The sequence below is a fragment of the Diabrotica virgifera genome, chromosome 4, assembly GCF_917563875.1.
Source record: "Diabrotica virgifera virgifera chromosome 4, PGI_DIABVI_V3a".
Taxonomy (NCBI): Eukaryota; Metazoa; Arthropoda; class Insecta; order Coleoptera; family Chrysomelidae; genus Diabrotica; species Diabrotica virgifera.
The window spans coordinates 32,109,792-32,129,943 of NC_065446.1; the positions used below are offsets into that span (position 1 = coordinate 32,109,792).

Sequence of the window (20,152 nt, forward strand, 5' to 3'; positions counted from 1 at the left end):
TGGCACAAATCCTAATGATCCTTAAACCAGGAAAAAGACCGGAAAATGCATCTTCATACCGGCCTATAAGCCTTTTGCCTATGATTAGCAAAGTCTTTGAAAAAATGTACGTAAAAAGGTTGAAAACGATAATAGACGAAAATAAAATAATTCCAGAACACCAATTCGGTTTCCGAGACAAACACGGAACCATAGAACAAGTGCATAGGCTAGTCAACCAAATAAACGAGGATTTTAACTCCAAAAGATACTGTTCTGCTGCTTTCCTTGACATATCTCAGGCTTTTGACAAGGTATGGCACATAGGGCTACAAATAAAATTAAAGAAGCTCCTACCCTATCCTCACTTCCAGCTCTTAAAATCCTACATAGAAAATAGACACTTCCTTGTGAAGCACGGTACCGAGCACACCAAGATATATCCCATTCACTCAGGCATCCCACAAGGCAGCGTTCTCGGCCCAATTCTGTATCTTTTATACACAGCGGACATTCCAACATCTAGTACAACTACAGTTGCAACGTATGCAGACGACACTGCTATCCTGGCATCCCACACAGATCCAACAACAGCATCAAGGAATCTTCAATCAAACCTAAATAGAATTCAGCAATGGATGAAAGTATGGCGCATCAAATCTAATGGAACTAAATCATTACATGTAACATTCACGCTACGCAGAGAAACATGCCCCCCTGTATATATTGATAATTGTCTAATTCCTCAATCCGAGGACGCCAAATATCTTGGCATGCACTTGGACCGCCGCCTTACTTGGAAAAAACATATTTTTACAAAACGAAAACAGCTTGGACTTAAATTGAGAAATATGTATTGGCTCATTGGACGCAATTCCAAACTATCTCTGGATAACAAAATTTTACTCTACAAGTCCATCCTCAAGCCCATATGGACTTATGGGATTCAGCTATGGGGCACTGCTAGCGTCTCCAATACAAACATCTTACAGAGATTTCAAAACAAGGTGCTGCGTTCCATAGTCAATGCGCCATACTATGTATCCAACGAGGTGATTCAACACGACATCCCCCTAGAATCCGTGAAAGAAGCCATACAACGTTTTAGTGTTAAATACTTTGAACGAGTGTTAGTGCATCCTAATGCGTTTGCCAGACAATTAAATGTGCGGGACGTCTTTGAAGTGCGTAGACTAAAACGGCAACTGCCGTCCGACTTAACCAACTGAACGTAATCAAAAGTGTATTCAGACTGATAAAATTTTAGTTTTAGAATTGTAAAGAGGTTACTCACTGGAGTAACTCTCTACATGTCTATATTTTTTACCATAACAAATGCTTAATGCCCAATGGGCAGATTGTTGTACTCAATGGAGTTAATAATAAAAAAAAAAAATTTGGAAGTGTATTTCTCGAGATATTAGACCGTTTCTATAATTTACCTATGGTATCGCGATAAATCGTTTTTTCGGATTATAGTGCCATCTATCCACAATTCGAAAAAATTTCTCGAATAAAAGTTGCTTATCTTTACGTAAGCAATCCAAATCTGTAATAACAAATGCGGGTTTCAGTTTAAGATTTTAAAGTTACCCCCACCCCACCTCCAGGGGATGGAGTGGGGGGTCGTCATTAGTATCATTCGATAGATGTTTGAAAAATGTTAAACGCGTATTTTTCAGTTTTTCGATCCAATCTTCATTTCGCGAATTATTCGATCGTCGCGCGAATTATTCGATCGTCCAGGCGACGAGCTCCACTCTGGGCATCAGGTACCTCAGAGACCATCGCCGTCATGAAATTCATGTTCAGCGACCACCAAAATTCGTGAGTGTAAAATTGAACTCATTTCCGTCAATATTTCCCGAGTTCTAAATTTTTTATTTTCCATCTCTTCGAGATGCACTTTGAAAATGCATTTTCTCATGCACAAAATTTTTTGCCGGAGATCAATTTAGTTCACAAAATTGCCTGAGACTTTTTCGAATTGAATGCAAAAAGTTGCATGACGATTCATATTACTGCACAAAATTCCTAGGTTTGGGCTTTTTAGTGCTTCTTTGCTTCGTCTAATAATACTTTTCTATCTTACACAATTTTAGCACATTAGATTGTAAAAAGCTTACCTTTATTAAAAACAGATTGAGGTAGCGGTTCCGGTGACGATGATGTAAAATTAAATATTGTTAAAATTATAAATAAAATATTCAGTCTTAAGAAAGACGAAAACCACTTTCCTACGGTTTTCATCTTGAAATAAATGGTCGTAAGGATATTAAAATATCTGAAATAAAAAAGGATAAATTAAAATTTTTATTATATAGGTAATTAATGCCTGGTTGCACCAACAGATCTTAAGCTCCAGCTTAGCTAAGCTCTGCTTATAGATGGGGCTTCCTTGAGTATCACTCACGTTGCACCATTATTTTAGATTCTTACCTTATTATCAATTATATCTATTATTATATTATGCTATTCTTATTGTAATATATTATAATTAGATTATATTAATTCTTATGATATTCTCGACTTAATCTTAAGATCTGTTGGTGCAACCGGGCATTAATTTTCAATTTTTAAATAGTTATTTAAGATAAAAACTTCTTCTTCTTCAGATGCAAATCCACTAATGGATGTTAGCGATCACATTTTCCATTAAGTCTCTGTTTTTGGCAATGTAGTCCAGAGAAATAAGATTCTTCTCGTGACACATCCCTTTCAAAGCCGAAACCATATTTTTTGAGTAGTTCAGACATCTATTCTTGTTCTCATGATCATTTTTCAGTGCGTCATTAATTATGACGTCATATACTGTATTGGGTGTGTCGAGACTTATTTCATGTAATTATTGACGAATCTGACAGATGCCAGAATCGTACTTTAGATGAAAAGCTTGTGAAATTAAACTAATTAGTAATTTAGTAGATTTGATTTTTACACAATATATTAACATGTAGGTATTTTTTATAAAGGGGAATAAAATTTAAAAGTACACAATATTGTTAATTAAATTTATAAATATGGAAACATTAAAAAATGACACAAAACTATCCATAAACTGTGTTTTTATCTTCTTCTCTAGGTGCTATCTCCGCTTAAAAAGTTGGTAATCATCAGAGCGATCTTTATTTCTGAAACCGCGGCTCTAAATAATTCATTGTTATTACATCCAAACCAGTTCCTAAGGTTCTTCAGCCATGAGTTACGTCTGCTTACTATGGATATTTTTCTTGCATAATGACCTGGAGTATAAACTAACTTCTAACGAATTAAATTCTAAACCAAAATACAAAACTAACTTTTAACGAACTAAATTCTGAACCAAAACACAAAATAATGCACAAAAAAGTTGTGAAACACAAGGGAAGTCGAATTCGAAATTTCAAAATGACAGGTACACAAAATACTGACCTGAATAATAACCGTCACTTGACTCTTTGACACTTCTAAAAAATGGCCAAAATGGACGAAGTTTTCGTCAAACGTTCGTAATACGTGTATTTGATTGGCTAGAAAAAACGCGCATTCTAAATATCAACGAATCAAACGTAGGTTAGGAATAGACATCTTATGTATATAACCATTGTAATGCTGCATTATTTTTGTGTATAATCACGGAGCTACCGCTTTTTCCGTCTCATCAAACTTAATGCATTAGAGAGAAATCGAAAAACTGTGACGCACTGAAAAATGATCATGAGAACAAGAATATATTAATAACCCTTACGTTTCCTGCAGCCGATTTTGATGATATACATAGTTATAAACAAATAAAGATCAAAAAACGGTAAATTTTTCATTTTTTCGTCTATTACTAAAAAGTGAAGCATTCTAAACAAATTTGAGAATAAGAAACTCATAAATCGTATAAAAAACTTCAATATGGCGTTCGCTGATTATGACAATCCTTATTAGTTTCTTAGAAAATTGCAAAATAAATAATAAATTTTGAGATTTTATAAATGTTCATAACTTATGTAAAAATTAAGTTAGAACCTTCTTATTACACGGAATGCTGAGACTTCTTGTGCTTAAATTATATTTTAAATTTCAAAGCAATTGGTCAAATAGTTTAAAAGTTATTTAATTTGTTTATCCCATTTTTCTATTCATTTTTTTTTGCAACACTATAAGTCAGAAAATTATGAGGTTACGGTAATACTTGGGCCAGTATATGAAAGAATAACATTTATACTATTAATCTAATTAAAAAAAAATGACAAAAAGTAATTTTAAACGGTGTAAAATTATTTTGCAAAAACATGTCAATTTTTTGCTAACTTGTAAGCAATTAGAATAACTTTTTAACCGTTACCCGTAGAAAAATTATTTTCTCATATTTAGAAAGACTGAATTTTTATACACATTTAGAAAGAAAAACAATTGTCCTAGGACAGTTAGGGACAAAGTTAGCCCCAATCCCTTTTTAATTCACATGTTCTTGCAAAATAATTTTGCAATATTTAGAATTACGTTTTGTCATTTTTTTTTAATTAGAATAATAGTGTAAATCTTCTTCTTTCATAAACTATCCAAAGTATTACTGTAACTTTATCATTTTCTGACCTATAGTGTTACACAAAAAAATAATTTGGGATAAACAAATTAAATAATTTTTAAACTATTTGACCAATTACTTTGAAGTTTAGGGTATAATTTAAGCACCTGAAGTCTCAGCATTCTGTGTAATAAGAAGGTTCTATTTATTTTGCAATTTTCTAAGTAACCAATAAGGATAGACATATTCAGGGGACGCTATATTGAAGTTTTTTATAAGATTTATGAGTTTCTTACTCTCAAATTTGTTTAAAATGCTGAAGTTTTTGGTAATAGACGAAAAAAGCGAAAATTTACCGTTTTTTTGATCTTCATTTGTTTATAACTATGTATATCATCAAAATCGGCTGCAGGAAGCATATAGGTTATTATTATAGACGTCCATACTACTCAAACAATTTGGTTTCGGCCTGGAGGGGGTTGTGTCACCAACAGGATATTTTTTTTCCTTATTTCTCTGAACTAATGTGCATCAGGGATTGTATGTCGTTAATATCTGTCCATTGCCGTATGTTTCTGAGCCAGGACATTTTTTGCGTCCTATTTCTCTCTTGTCTTCAATTTTACCCTCGATTATAAGTTGAAGGAACTGGTATCTTTCGTTTCGCATCATGTAACCCAGATACGCCTTTTTCCTTTTCTTGATGGTTTTGAAAAGTTGACGGTCTTGGTTGATTCTTTTAATGGCATCTACATTTGTGACTTTCGCCTTCCATGGTAACTTTAGGATACGGCGATAAAGCCACATTTCGAACGCTTCTAATGTGTTTATATACCTCGTTTTGAGTGTCCAGCCTTCTACGCCATATAGCAGCACCGAGTAAAACACGGTAGCATTTACTAAGATAAAAACACTGACTACAAAATAAATTATACAAACTAACAGCAAATATTAATTAGACAAAATATAAATAAAAAAGAAATCAAAAATAAATATTAAAAAATATATGAAATAATACATGGAATTATAAAATAAAGTCAAGAAGTTATAAAAATGAAAAAATATCAGAAAGCCAACTCTACATCAACCAAACCCCTGTAGAAAGAGTGGGGCACTACAACTACCTCGGAACCATAATAAATGAAGAATTGACCACCAACCAAGGGATAAGAGCGCGCATCGGGAAAGCTAGATCCACCTTCAACCGTATGGGAGCCTTCTTTAAGAGTCAAAACCTCTCTCTTGGTAGAAAAATAAAAATGCTAACAAGCTACGTCTTCTCCGTCCCTTTTACGGTGTTAAATCGTGGACGTTGAAAGAAGATATGTGCAGAAAATTGGAAGCATTTGAGATGTGGCTATACCAGAGGTGCAAATTAGGAGGTCCTCAGAATAATGAAGAAGAAACGAGAGGTACTGACCACCATCAAATCTCGGAAGTTAGAATGCTTCGGACAATGCGTAATGAATGTGAAAAATATTTGGAAAGCGAGTTATAGGAAGAAGAACATCCTGGATAAAGAAAATCAGACATGTTTAAACATAATATCTGTGCAACTTTTCAGCCCTGCTGCAGATAAGATAAAAATTGCCATTCTAGTGGAGTCACTGAAGGTGGATATGAGCTATTACCTCCGATTTCGTTGAACCTCCATCGATTTGCATGAAAATTGGTGAGTGGTTAGAGGATATCTCAGGGTACAAAGGTGACATGGTGCTAACTTGCGCCTTTACCCTGGGGGTGGATGCCACCCCCTCTTGAGCGTGAAAATTATTTTATTAAAAGTAACCACTCAATTCGATAGAGGGACAAATTATAAGTAAAATTTGTTTTATAAAGTTATTAACTTAAATAAATACTTTTTGAGTTATTAAGATAAAAAATTTTAATTTTTCGTGAGAAAGATGTATGTTTTTAACCGATTTTTCATAAATAACTAAAAAACTATAAGTTTTTACAAAAAAGTTATAATTCCAAAAATAAAATTGAATATATATATTTTTCGGCCAGTACACAAATCTAAGTATTCAAGCTTAAATAATAGGAAAATTATGCATTTTAGAACATAAACCTATTAATCATTTCTCAAAGTGTTTAGAAATATCTATCAAATGAGCCCCCGAAGAAGTTCATAGCATTAAAATATATGTTTCAACATTTTTTCAAAATTCATCTTTTAAAAATTTTTCCAAAAAATGTTATTGTTTTCTCTTAAATAACTCCGTTAATTTTTACAATATCAGGTTCACGTAAAAACCATTTGAAAGTTAATTCCAAGGGCTATCGAACCACCTTGACCTTAACCTTTTAAACCCCCTACTTTTCTAAAACTAAAATGAAATGTTAAATTGCCCCGGTTACATGATTCTCACAGCAAAATTTTAGATTTAAACGTTTCTATCTCGGATATTTTTTACCCTACAAAAATAGTAAAAAAGACAAAATATTTGACAAAGAAAAAACTAAAATTTGGTTATATATCATTTTTTAGGTATGTTGAGTATCTATTTTTGGAGTTATTATCAAAAGAAAATGAGAACTAAGATAATTTTAAAAATTCTGATTTTTTTTTAATTACTTATACCTTTTTAAAAAATATGCATTCTAAACTGGTCAAAATTGTTGAAATCTTTACTTATGCTAATATAAAGAAACTCTTGTAAGAATTACAATAAATTTTAATTTTTGAGGAAATGGCGTATGTTTTATTTTTCACTTTTTCCTAAAAAATTCGAAAGGGTTCTCTTATTTTCATCATAACTTGCTTAATTTTAATGCTATTAACTTCTTCTGGAGCTCATTTGATAGGTACTCCGAAGTAATTTGACAAGTGTTAAGCAGATATATTTTATAAAATGCATTGCTTTCCCGTTATTTAAGCTTGAATATTTAGTTTTGAGTACTCGTCGAAAAATATATACATTCAATAACCCATAACTCGCTTTGAATTAACAATAGTTTATTTTTTTAAGTGAGCACTGTATTCAGTTTTTTATTAGATATCTTCAATTTTGGTAATAAAAACTTTTTTGTAAAAGCTGATAGTTTTTGAGTTATACGTGAAAAACAGCTTTAAAACATGCATTTTTTACGAAAAAATAAAACCTTTGATCTTTAATAACTCAAAAAGTATCGATATAAATTAATAACTTTGTATAACAAATTTTGCTTATAATTTGTCCTTCTATCGATTTGTGTTATTATTTTTAATAAAATAATTTTCACCCAAGAGAAGGGGTGGCATTCACCCCCCAGCGTAAAAGCACAAGTTAGAATTATGTCACCTTTGTTCCTTGAGGTATTTTCTAACTACTCACCAATTTTCATGAAAATCGATGGAGGTTCAACGAAATCGGAGGTGAAAACCTTCAGTTACTGCACTATTCGTAACGGATAGGCATTGTAATGTGAAGGTTTAAAAGTTTTTAGGCACATTTCAAGTGCATACTTGTTTCCAAAAATTAAAATCAAAATTTGATGTTATTGTTTTGGAGGATTAGGCTCTAACAATGGAAATTCCATAGTCATTAGTCACTAGATGTGATAAATTTTATTGATCTCATGAGAATGGTAAAAATGGCAAAAATCGTGCAACATTTATTTATTTAACAGATTTATAGAAACCGATAGGTCTGGATCCCGCGCATGAAAAAAGTTGATTAATAGCAAGCTGAAAATTTGTTAATAGCTTAACGGTGTATAGTCGGACAAACTTTGATTTACGGGAACACTGGAACAGGGGAAGTTTAATAAATTGTGGAACAGTTTAAAAATTTGGAACGGTCAGACCACGAAAACGGCGCATGTATTTTGTCCGACAGAACAGACTTAAACTCTCCGAACAGAGATTAAACTCTCATGCAAAAATCAGACTGCTATTTATCACCTGTCATAATTCCTGTCATTTGACATATTCTACATGTTCCACTCATTAAAACGCCCATTTGGTGATAAATAGCGGTCTGATTTTTGCATGAGAGTTTAATCTCTGTTCGGAGAGTTTAAGTCTGTTCTCTCGGACAAAATACATGTGCCGTTTTCGTGGTCTGACCGTTCCAAATTTTTAACCTGTTCTACAATTAAAACTTCCCCTGTTCCAGTGTTCCCATATATCAAAGTTTGTCCGACTAGACACCCTTAAGCTATTAACAAATTTTCAGCTTGCTATTAATCAACTTTTTTTCATACGCGGGATCCAGACCTACGACTTCATAGACGGCAAAATGCAAAAAGTGCGTTCGAGAGTTGATATAAATTTTATTTAAAAAATTGATTTCGTGCGCTTAACCGGTCAAAATCGCCGGCCAATAAAAAATATATGCAATTTTACTTATTTTAATTACAGTATTTTTAACACTAAGATGTTGTTAATGAGTTGTTTAGAGATTTTACTAAATGCTTCCTAGTTTAAATTTGCAAGGTCAAAACAATATACAAAAAGTTTTCAGGAACTAAATTACTTCTAGATCTAGATAGTCTAAATATATTTATGCCTATTAACGTGCGAGTGTAAAAATAAAAATAGTACTAAAATTAATCAATGAATCAATACGTAGTAGTATATTATTATGCAAAGAGCATTTAATGAGGGTCATTATGAAACGAGTATGAGGGATACGAAACGAGTCGCCTAGCGGCGAGTTTCGTATATGGTACGAGCTTCATAATGATAATTAAATGCAAGTTGTATACTTACACGATTTTATTTATGATCATTCACAACAAAAAATATATTCAAGTTTATTAATTTTGTAACGCAAACAAATTAAGTAGTTAGTCAGTTTGTTTACATATTGAGAACTGTCAAAGCTTATGTATTTGACTCGTCATTGGCCACTGCCCGTGTGCCACCTTTATGGCGAATGCCATATCGCGATTCTATTGGTTAAAATTCTGTATCGTAATGAAAATCTGTATCATAATGAAGTTCACACATGAGGAAACATCATACAGGATTTACCTATCATTTGATAACCAAGCTTGCCAAACATGTAAGCAAACCAACCACTTAACAAAAAACTGCCCAATGTTTACTTCGATTACAGCAGATAATTCAACACCAAATAACCTTTTTCGAAACCATTTACAAAATCTAAAAACCTAAAAAAACAATTACCAACAACAATCAAAAGAAGAAAGTGATATACAACAAAAAATCCAACCACTAACTACACAACAAGAACCACACATACACCCAACCAAAGAAGAGTCACAAGCAACAAATGACCTAAAAATTGATCTAGAAAATGAGGCAATGCATATAAACACAGGCAGAAAACAAACCAAACGCACAATATCCCAAACCTCTCCATCGGCTACTACACCTACAGAGGAACATACTTTCATACCACCAAAAAATATAGAGAAGAAAGTCAAATCAGATCAAAATATCAAAACAAAAAAAAACAATAGAAGAAATGCTAAGGTACAATAAAAAAAGATTATATGATAACCCAAATTCTAACTACCCTCTAACTTAAAGACAGGTAATAGATTTTATTGAAAACTGTGATGGCTCACCAGATCCATTGAGTATCGCCAAAACGTATGCAGGAGAAACAGCAGAGATCGTAAATCTGTTGAATAAAATATATCCTTACCTGAAGGACCGAAAAATTAAAGTCAAATGCGCTCGAATTAAAAATAAAATATTAAAACAGAGCAACCTAGAAACAGACTTAGATAGCGACACATCTACCGAAACTTATTAATATATCAACAAATAACTACAACATATACACCGATACGTCAAAAATGAAGACAGAGAAATAAAAGACAGAAGAAAGCAACGCAAAAACAGACTAGTTTGTGAAGTGTGCAACAGTGTTCTAACGGTAAAACAGTGAACAGTACACAGTGAACAGTGAACGACGGAAATATAATATACCCAACTACCTAAAAAATGACGCCCTAGAAGAAAACATAGATACCTACTCAAAATATTTTCTTAACTTAAAAACTACCAACTACTTCATTTGATCAAACACACATTGTAATACACATTGTAAACTTATGTACATTGTGTATTTATATCAACTGTAACAGTAATCTAAATATGCTAATGACCCTGCGTGGTAGATGCGTTAATAAAATGAAAAAAAAAATAAATGACGAGAATCTTCTAATAAACGGAACTAATGTCGAACAAGTGGACAAATATGCATATCTTGGTGGAATAATGATTAACTCCACAAATGATTACTTACATGAAATCAAAATCAGAACAGAAAAGGCTAGAGCAAATTTCAGCAAAATCAGAAGAGTGCTCTGCTCAAGAGCTTTAAAGTTGGAGCTAGGAGTTAGGTTGGCGAGTTGCTACGTTTTCTCGACTTTGTTTTATGGAATCTTGAATGCGACATCAATGAAGAAACTGAAATCGTGCACAGAACACGTCACAAACAAAGAGGTTCTGAAAAGGATGAATAAAGAAATGGAAATCCTAAATGATATATTACACGTAGAGAGAGATATAACTTGCTCCAACTGATTATACAGGGAAAGATTCAAGGAAAAGAGACATAAGGAAATCGAATGAATTTTTCAGAATAGCTATGATGATTGCCGACCTCCATCGTGGAGAACCTCGAAGAAGAAGAAGTTGACCATCAAAACTCGAAAACTTAAGTATTTTATAAATGTTATGCGGAGAAATAAATATCAACGTCTTCAAAACATCATCCAGGGAAAAGTTGTAAAAAGAAGCAGTACCGGGAGGAGAAAATCTTGGTTGCGAAATTCATGAGTGTAGTTTTAATTTTAACTCAATGCAACTATTTTTAAGATAATAGATATATAGAGCTTGCGATGTAGTCCAATAAATTAAATCCCAACGTTTAAGATGTTGAGCCATGTCCACAGACTCCCTAATAACCGCCTTGTCAAGTTAATCTGGAAAGAAGCCCCAACAGGAAGAAAACACTTAGGACATCCACGAATGCAATGGAGAGATAATATATGGCCAGATTTAAGAACAATGGAGCTACCCAATCACCCAACTATCGTGGACGACGGTCCGAGATGAAAGCTTGTTGTGCTGTTGTGCAGTCAGCCAAAACCCACTCCGGGTTGTAGTTCTACGAGAAGAAAAGGGAAAAGAAGTATCTAAGATCCAAATAGCAATAATGATAGCCAAACTTCGAAACCAAGACGGCGCGTGAGAAGAAGATAAAAGTTCTAGTAGACAAAATCTTGGAAAATAAGAACATCCTGGACTAAGAACCTAAAGCAATATTGTATGCACTATGTACTAATTAGTAGTCAAGATACGCATAGACATATTTAGTGGAGTCACTGAAGGTCTTTACCTCCGATTTCGTTGAACCTTCATCGATGTTCATGAAAATTGGTGAGTAATTAGATGATACCTCAAGGAACAAAGGTGACATGATGCCAACTTGCGCTTTTACCCTGGGGGTGGATGCCACCCCTTCTCGGGAGTGAAAATTATTTTATGAAAAATAATACCATAAGTCGATAGAGGGACAAATTATAAGCAAAATTTGTTATATCAAGTTATTAATATAAATCAACACATTTTGACTTATTAAAGACTAAAGATTTTATTTTTTAGTAAAAAACACAAAAACTATAAGCTTTTACAAAATAGTTATTATTACTAAAATTGATGATAATAAAAAACTGAATACATTCCTTACTTAAAGAACTAAACTTATGTTAGTTCAAAGTTATTGGCATTTGAATGTGTATTTTTTTCGACGAGTACCCAAATCGGAGTATCCAAGCTTAAATAACGGGAAAACGATGCTATGTATGAAATATACCTGCTAATCATTTGTCAACGTACTTCAGAATAGCTATTAAATGAGCTTCAGAACAAGTTAATGGCGTCAAAATTAAGCAAGTTTGATGAAAATAAAAGAACCCTTTCGAATTTTTTAGGAAAAAGTGAAAAATAAAACATACGCCATTTCCATAAAAATTAAAATTTATAGTAATCCTTACAAGAACTTCTTTATATTAGCATAAGTAATGATTTCAATAATTTTGACCAGTTTAGAATGCATATTTTAGAGAAAAAGATATGATTTAAAAAAATCATAATTTTTAAAATTATTGTAATTTTCATATTCTTTTGATAATAACTCCAAAAATACTCAATATACGTAAAAAATGATGTATACCCAAATTTTAGTTTTTTCTATGTCAAATATTTTACTTGTTTTACTATTTCCATAGGGTAAAAAATAACCGAGATAGAAACGTTTAAATCTTAAATTTTGCTGTGAAAACCATGCAACCGGGGCCATTTAACCTTTTATTTTTAAAAAATTAAGGGGTCAAAAAGATTTAATTCAACGTGGATATATAGCCCTTGTAATTAACTTTCAAACGGTTTTTAGATAAACCTGATGTCTTAAAAATAGATTATTTCTTATATAGGAGTTATTAAACAAAACAATAACATTTTTTGGAAACATTTTTAAAAAATAAATTTTGAAAAAATTTTGTTGCATAAATTTTAATGCTATCAGCATGTTCGGGGGCGCGATTGATAGATATTTTTAAGTACTTTGACAAATGTTTAATCAGTTTACGTTATAAAATGCATGATTTTCCCGTTATTTCAGCTTGAATACTTAGATGTTTTTACTCGACGAAAAAAATTTATATTAAATTACCTATAACTCACTTTTAGTTAACATTAACAGGTTTTTCTAGTAAAAGGTTTATTTAGTTTTTTATTAGCTTCAATTTTGATAATGATAACTTTTTTGTAAAAACATATAGTTTTTGAGTTATTGCTGAAAAAGCGGTTAAAAACATGCATTTTTCTCAAGAAAGATTAAAATCTTTGATCTTCAATAATTCAAAAAGTTTTGATTTATTTTGATAACGTTATTTGTCTCTACATCGAATTAGTGGTTATATTCAATAAAATAATTTTCACCCTCGAGAAGGGGTGGCATCCACCCCCAGGGTAAAAGCGCAAGTTGCCACCATGTCACCTTTGTTCCTTGAGATATCCTCTAACCAGTCACCAATTTTCATGCAAGTCGATGGAGGTTCAACGAAATCGGAGGTAATAGCTCATATTATCCACCTTCATTGACTGCACTAATTCGTTTTTAATCTTCAATAAAAGATGGAGCGTAAAGAAAACAAATACTAAATAAAACAATGATAAAAAATATTGCACAAATAATAAGAAAAATATGCTTTAGGGCCTAATTTCAAAAGATCGTCTATAAAAGAGAAGAAGCTATTAATCTACCTAATAACAAGAAAATATTTCAAATTAAAAGTTGATTGAGTCTTCAACAAGTAAAAAAGAATCTTATACAAAAAAGCTATATAAAAAATGTAACAACAAACTTTTTACTTACTTCATTTATATGTGTAAATTAGAAAAACTTACCTAATAAGAAGAAATAACTCTAAAAACACTTCTGAATACAAAAATATTAGCAAGAAATACCTATACTACTAGTACTGATTTTATAAAGGTAAGTTAGTTCTAAACTGTATTTGTATTAGCTGTCTATTAGACCTGTTTCTATATTTCATTGAACGAATTGCACTGATTGATATAGAAAACAGTTCCCGGTACACTGATATTACTATTAGCGGCAATTCAAAGTAACTGACAGTCTTGGTGCAACATGCAACAATTATAAGTGTTGGTTTGTTAAAAAATCTTGAGAATGAAAAGAGATGTTAATTAGAAATGTGTGTCTTATGGAACTTTTAACCAATTAGGATGCGCTTTAATTCGCTGGATTAATAGATTCAGCGCCAAATTTGGAGCTATTGTTGATAAACATATGCCTTTGTTTTCATCAAGTGAAAACAAGCTTGCAGTATTGATAGTTTATACCAATTCTGCGCTTTGTACTGTACTAAGTTTAATTTTTGAATAAAGTTTAATGTTTTACTATATTTACTACTATTTAGGGAATCCAAAAATATTTTTTTAAATCTATCTAAGGGAGCGTTCGAAGGAAGAGAAGATGCCAGAGGACTGGGAGATAGGGCAGGTAATAACAATACATAAAAAGGGAGACCAACAAATTTGTGAAAATTATAGAGGAATAACACTACTAAGCACAACATATAAAATATTGACTTCGATAATAAGAAAAAGATTGTCAAAGATCACGAAGAAGAGAGTGGGACAGTACCAATGTGGATTCACAGAAGGAAGATCAATAATAGATGCTATACACACAATAAAACAAATAATGGAAAAAGCAAATGAATACAAACTGCAATTAGAAATGCTATTCATCGATTTCAAACAGGCATTTGATTCTATTAAGAGAAAACAACTAATGATTGCCCTGGAAAAATTAAAAATCCCACATAAACTCAGAAAATTAATAAATATGACAATGAGAACTACCAAAATTACCATAAAGATGCAAAGAGGCGAGACAGATGAATTCATTATAAATAAAGGAGTGAAACAAGGGGATGCCTTATCCACGACACTGTTTAATCTAGCTTTAGAATATGTACTACGAAATATAAACAAAGGAAACCTAAGAACAAGAGGTGGACAAATAATCGCATATGCAGACGACATTGTTATTATTGCAAAAAATAGAAACATAATGAAAGAAATGCTAGAAGAAATAAAAGAGAAAGGGGAGACAATGGGACTCACATTAAATGAAGAAAAGACGAAAATATTAAGACTAGGGAAACCAGCAATAAAAGGAAAAACCAAAATAGGAAATTCAGAGTTTGAAGATGTAAAACATTTCAAATACTTAGGAGTGACAATAAGCAAAACGGGTGAAAGAATACCAGAAATAAAAGAAAAAATATTGGCAGCGAATAAAGCTTATTTTGCAAATAAAACACTACTTAAAAGCAAAATACTGTCTATTAAAACCAAGATGAGAATGTATAACACCATAATTAGACCAATATTATTATACGCAGCAGAAACAATGACGATGACTAAAAAAGATGAAGAAAACTTAAGAATAGTGGAGAGAAAGATCATGAGAACCATACTGGGACCAATCAGAACAGAGCAAAATGAATATCGAAGCCGAACAAATGCAGAGATTAAGAAAGTACTAAAAGAAGGTATCGTGACCAAAATAAAGCAATGCAGAGTTAGATGGTTAGGTCACATCTGGCGGGCAGGAGATGAAGCAGTGACATATGCTATGATAGAATGGAATCCAGGAGGAAGAAAGAAAAGAGGAAGACCAAGATCAAAGTGGTTGCAAGAAGTTGAAGAAGACTTAAAAAACGCAGGAGTCAGAGAATGGCGGGGAAAAACTAGAGATAGGAAAAAATGGAGAGAAATCGTTAAGAAGATAACATAAGCAAAAGGGATTGATCCTCCTAAGAAATAGGATCTAGAAAGCTTACGCGACTTAGCCCCATATCGGGGTGTACAGTCACTATATATATAAGGGAGCGTTCAAGTATTACGTAACGCAATTTTTGAAGATTTTTGACCCCCCCTCCCCCCATGTAACGCACCGTAACGTTTTTATGTACCCCCCTCCCCCTACCTAAACGTTACGTAATACCCAAGTCACCATTTGAACCTAAATGGAAAACTAGGTTGCGAAAAGTACCGGAATTATTATTTTAATCGCATTTGAGGTAATAATAAAAACTTACAATCATCATGCAGCCTCAAAAGCCCACTGCTGAACATAGGCCTCCTCCCCTCATTTCCAACCACGTCTATCCTGCGCCGCTCTCATCCAGTTTTTATTTAGCTTTCTTACGTCGCCTGTCTATCTTGTAGGCGGTCAACCGGCGCTTCTCTTGTCTTCTCTTGGCCTCCATTGCAATAACCTTTTTGTTCATCGCCCATGTGTCATTCTCGCTATGTGTCCTGCCCATCTCCACTTCAAGTTAGCTATCCTTTTGATGACGTCAGTCACCTTTGTTCTCCTGATTTCTTCGTTTCTGATTTTGTCTCGCAGAGTTATTCCTAACATTGACCGCTCCATTCTTCTCTGCGTTACTCTTAGTGTGGTAGCCGAGGCTTTAGGTAAGGTAAGTGTTTCTGATCCGTACGTCAAGACTGGGAGGACGCACTGATCAAATACCTTTCTCTTTAGGCATATGGGCTACTCACTCTTAAAAGTTTCTCTCAGTTTTCCAAATGCTGCCCACCCAAGAACGATTCTTCTTTTTAGTTCATGTGTCTGGTTATCCCTGCCAATCGTAATTTCATGCCCCATGACATGAAATATGTCCAAAACTTAGAATAATAATCTTTTATTACTAATTTTACATTTACATTTACATTTTCCCTGCTTGGCCCCATCCTTACATACATTTTTGGCTTCATCCTTTATTGTTCTTCTCATGCATTCTTCTATTTGATCTTCTTTAATAAAAACTTAAAATAAAATAACATAAATATCTATTACTTCAATATTTTATTTTGCTTAGTAAAAATTTCTGTATAACAAATAATATACGATGTTGCCAGTAGTTTCGGAAAAATAGTGAAAGAAATGTGTAAAACTTTTTGTTCTTCAACGCCCTGTATCGTGAAAACGCATGCCGTTACAAAAATTTTATACTAAGCAAACCCCAATTATTTTTCAGTTTTTCACCTATCTTAGAGCTCGTGTTACCTTTTTCTGAAACACTCTGTATATATATAAGGAGGCACTTATGGAATAAAATTGATTCTGTCCATGTTTTAATCAATTTTAAAAATAAAAAACGCTGAGACCCGTAGATTTTCATATATAAAAATGTGTGCTTTTTAAACATAAATTTAAATGTACAGGGTGATTTATGCAAGACTACCGTAGTCCATAAGCTTTATTTTTTAACACCCTGTATATTTTTATATGTTTAAAAGCTGCTTAACAATCTGAATTTATGGTCTTTATGAATAATACAGGGTGATCATTTAAAATTATAATCTATGGAAACCACTTATGGAATAAAATTGTGTTTGTCATGTGTCATTATTTTAGAAAATTATAAAAACGCTAGGATACGTCAACTTTTAAATTCAACTATGGACTATTTAAACATAAATTTGAATATACAGGGTTATTCACTTAAGTCTAACATAGTCCATTATCTTTAATTTTAATTAAACACCCTGTATATTTTTATTTTTAGAAGCTGCTTAACAACCTCATCTCAAAAATGTGTATTATGTAGGGTCTATTATGAATAATGCAAGGTGAAATTTTGAAAGTCACTTGAAATTTTTGAAATTTTGAAATCACACTTTAAATAAGGGTATTATTTTTTTTTAATATCTATCAATTTTCTAAACTTAGTCTCAATATAGTCGGTTTTGTATTAAATGCTTTTTATTTAAAGACATTTTTAAATAATTTGAAAATTTGTGTATTTAAAACATTACTGAATACCTACTGCAGAAGACGATTTCAGAAAACATACAAGATTTATGAACATGTAGTTCCCTTCTGCTACCTCTTAAATAACATCTGTATCTTTTAATCTTTTGTTGTGGAGACAGGTCCATCTAATTATTGGAAACAAATGTTCCTGTGCTTCATCTGTGTTACAAATTTTAAGATTTTTTCACTTGAAAACGTACTATTATGTATTGTCCTCTTGTCGGAACATGAGCGGAGCGTGAGAGTGCAACATAAAATAATTCAGGGGTCTATGTAAAACATAAATGAAATTCCGTTGTTTTTTTTTCATTTAAGTTAAAAAAGAATCCACAAGGAAAAAGTTTTCCTGTAGTTGGCTGTATACCATGTAATACAAAAAATAGTAAATCCTTTATAAAAGGTATATATTTACCTTAAAATATATACCTTTTATAAAGGATTTACTAATTTAAAAAAAAATAATGTTACGTAACGCGCTGTTCGAACCCCCCTCCCCCCATGTAACGCGCCGTAACGTTTTACAGGACCCCCCTCACCCCAAACTGCGTTACGTAATACTTGAATGCTCCCTAAGTAGCTTTTTCGGTCCATCTTTGGACATAGGCCTCCCCAATCCTTTTCCATTCTTCTCTGTCTGTCGCTACAGTTATCCACCTAGAGCCCACGTGCTTCTTGACATCATCTGCCCATCTCGTTTGTGGCCTTCCTCTGCTTCGTTTATATTCCCACGGTCTCCAATTTATGAGAATTTTGTTCCATCGATCTTCTTTTTGTCTTATAGTGTGTCCGGCACATCTCCATTTCAACTTTGCAACTTCTTTTCTAACATCCCTAACTTTGGTTTTCTCTCTTATCCACTCGGTTCTCTTTTTATCCATTAGTCTTATGTGAAATATTTGCCTTTCCATTGATCTTTGCGTTTTTATGATATTGTCCATGTTTGCTTTCGTAAACGTCCACGTTTTGGAACCGTAAGTGAGAACAGGGGGTACTATCTTAAGATGTTGTGGATATCTTTTTTTTTTAAGGATGTAGCTTAGTTTGCCAAATACCGCCCATGCTAGTCTAACTCGTCTTTTGATCTCTGCTGTTTGGTTTTCCTGGTTAAGTTTTATAATTTGACCCAGTTATATAACGTATGTCCCTAAAGTTTTCGGAAAAAATAAATATATATTTTCTAGTTGCAAATTGAGTTTATTTTATTAACTAAATACAGAAAATTAAGTCTACATATTTTAAGGTTTATAATGTATTTTTATATAACAGAAAGAGATCCGTGCTCTTTGATGGCACGTAAATTTGGTCTTGCATGTGCAATAAGCCTTTGGACTGTTTCTAAATCGATCTCAAGAAATTTTTGCAAAATTTATCGCCTTTATCTGATCTTTATTTTGGGCTTACCAGCCATTATTCTACACCATTCGACTCAAAACAGCCCAAAATTCTTCTATAGGCCTCGCCTGAGTCACATTTGGAGGGTTGTCGGGCTTGGGAACAACATTTATATTTTGAGCAATTAACCAATCTGTCGTTCTGGCGTAATGGCATAACGCTAGATCGGGCCAAAATATGATTTCATCATTGGGGCGATGAGTATTATAAATTGAACAAGCTTTGTAAGACACCTGTCAACGTAAATGTCAGCATTTAGAGTTTCACCGCGAACACGCCCAACGAACGGCTGTGAAACACCAGCTTCTGAGATGCCACACCATACCAAAATGTTATCGGCAGATTTCACTTTTCCCTTAAACCTAATTTCGTTCGGTGCATCTTGTACATTGCGTGTATAAAATCCGTTGTTGTCCTTCATTTCGGAATTGGATAAAGTAAAATACTTTTCATCATCCATAATGAGAATTTTACCAGGAAAATAAATACGTCTCAATGCACGGCAACATCTAGGAATTTTTTCTAACTGGGCTGGTGTGTACTTAGGAGCTTTTTTCTTTTATATCGTTTTAAATTATTTCTAAAAATTATTCTACTTACAGTCATTCGTGAAACATTATATCTTCGGCCAACATTTCGCAAAGAGTTTCCTAATTGGTTCTCCATACTCTGAATTAATCTCTGTTCCCGAGCAGGAGTTAAAACTCTTGGTCTTCCACTTTTGGGCATATTAAGGAATGATATACCATTTTCACACTATTTAATTATCTGGTAAATTTTTGGTATTTCTTTTTCTGGTAAATTTGGTATTCTTTGTCAAAGATGTTTTAAGAGGCGGTTCGTTTGATGACATCTGTTTTTCACACCCACATAATCGGTCCCCTCAGACATTTACAAGTTTTACAAAACTTTTAGTTCAGTAGTATGTCTTACTGGAGTATAGGTGTGTGATTTA

At 32.8% G+C, this 20,152-nt stretch overlaps 1 protein-coding gene across 2 annotated transcripts in view; it reads right to left on the bottom strand.

Moving 5' to 3' along the window:
- LOC114327886 (sodium-coupled monocarboxylate transporter 2) overlaps positions 1–20,152 on the bottom strand; it is a 123,075-nt gene that overhangs the window by 64,224 nt on the left and 38,699 nt on the right. The window contains exons 1-2 of one of the 2 annotated variants that reach the window (XM_050648122.1): positions 13,854–14,093; positions 2,106–2,263 (exon numbers count right to left, since the gene is read on the bottom strand). In XM_050648122.1, the coding sequence (XP_050504079.1) occupies positions 2,106–2,229 (124 nt within the window). In that variant the 5' untranslated portion in view covers positions 2,230–2,263; positions 13,854–14,093. Of the gene's footprint in view, positions 1–2,105; positions 2,264–13,853; positions 14,094–20,152 lie in introns of those variants that run through there. The other variant, XM_050648123.1, reaches the window with a different exon arrangement.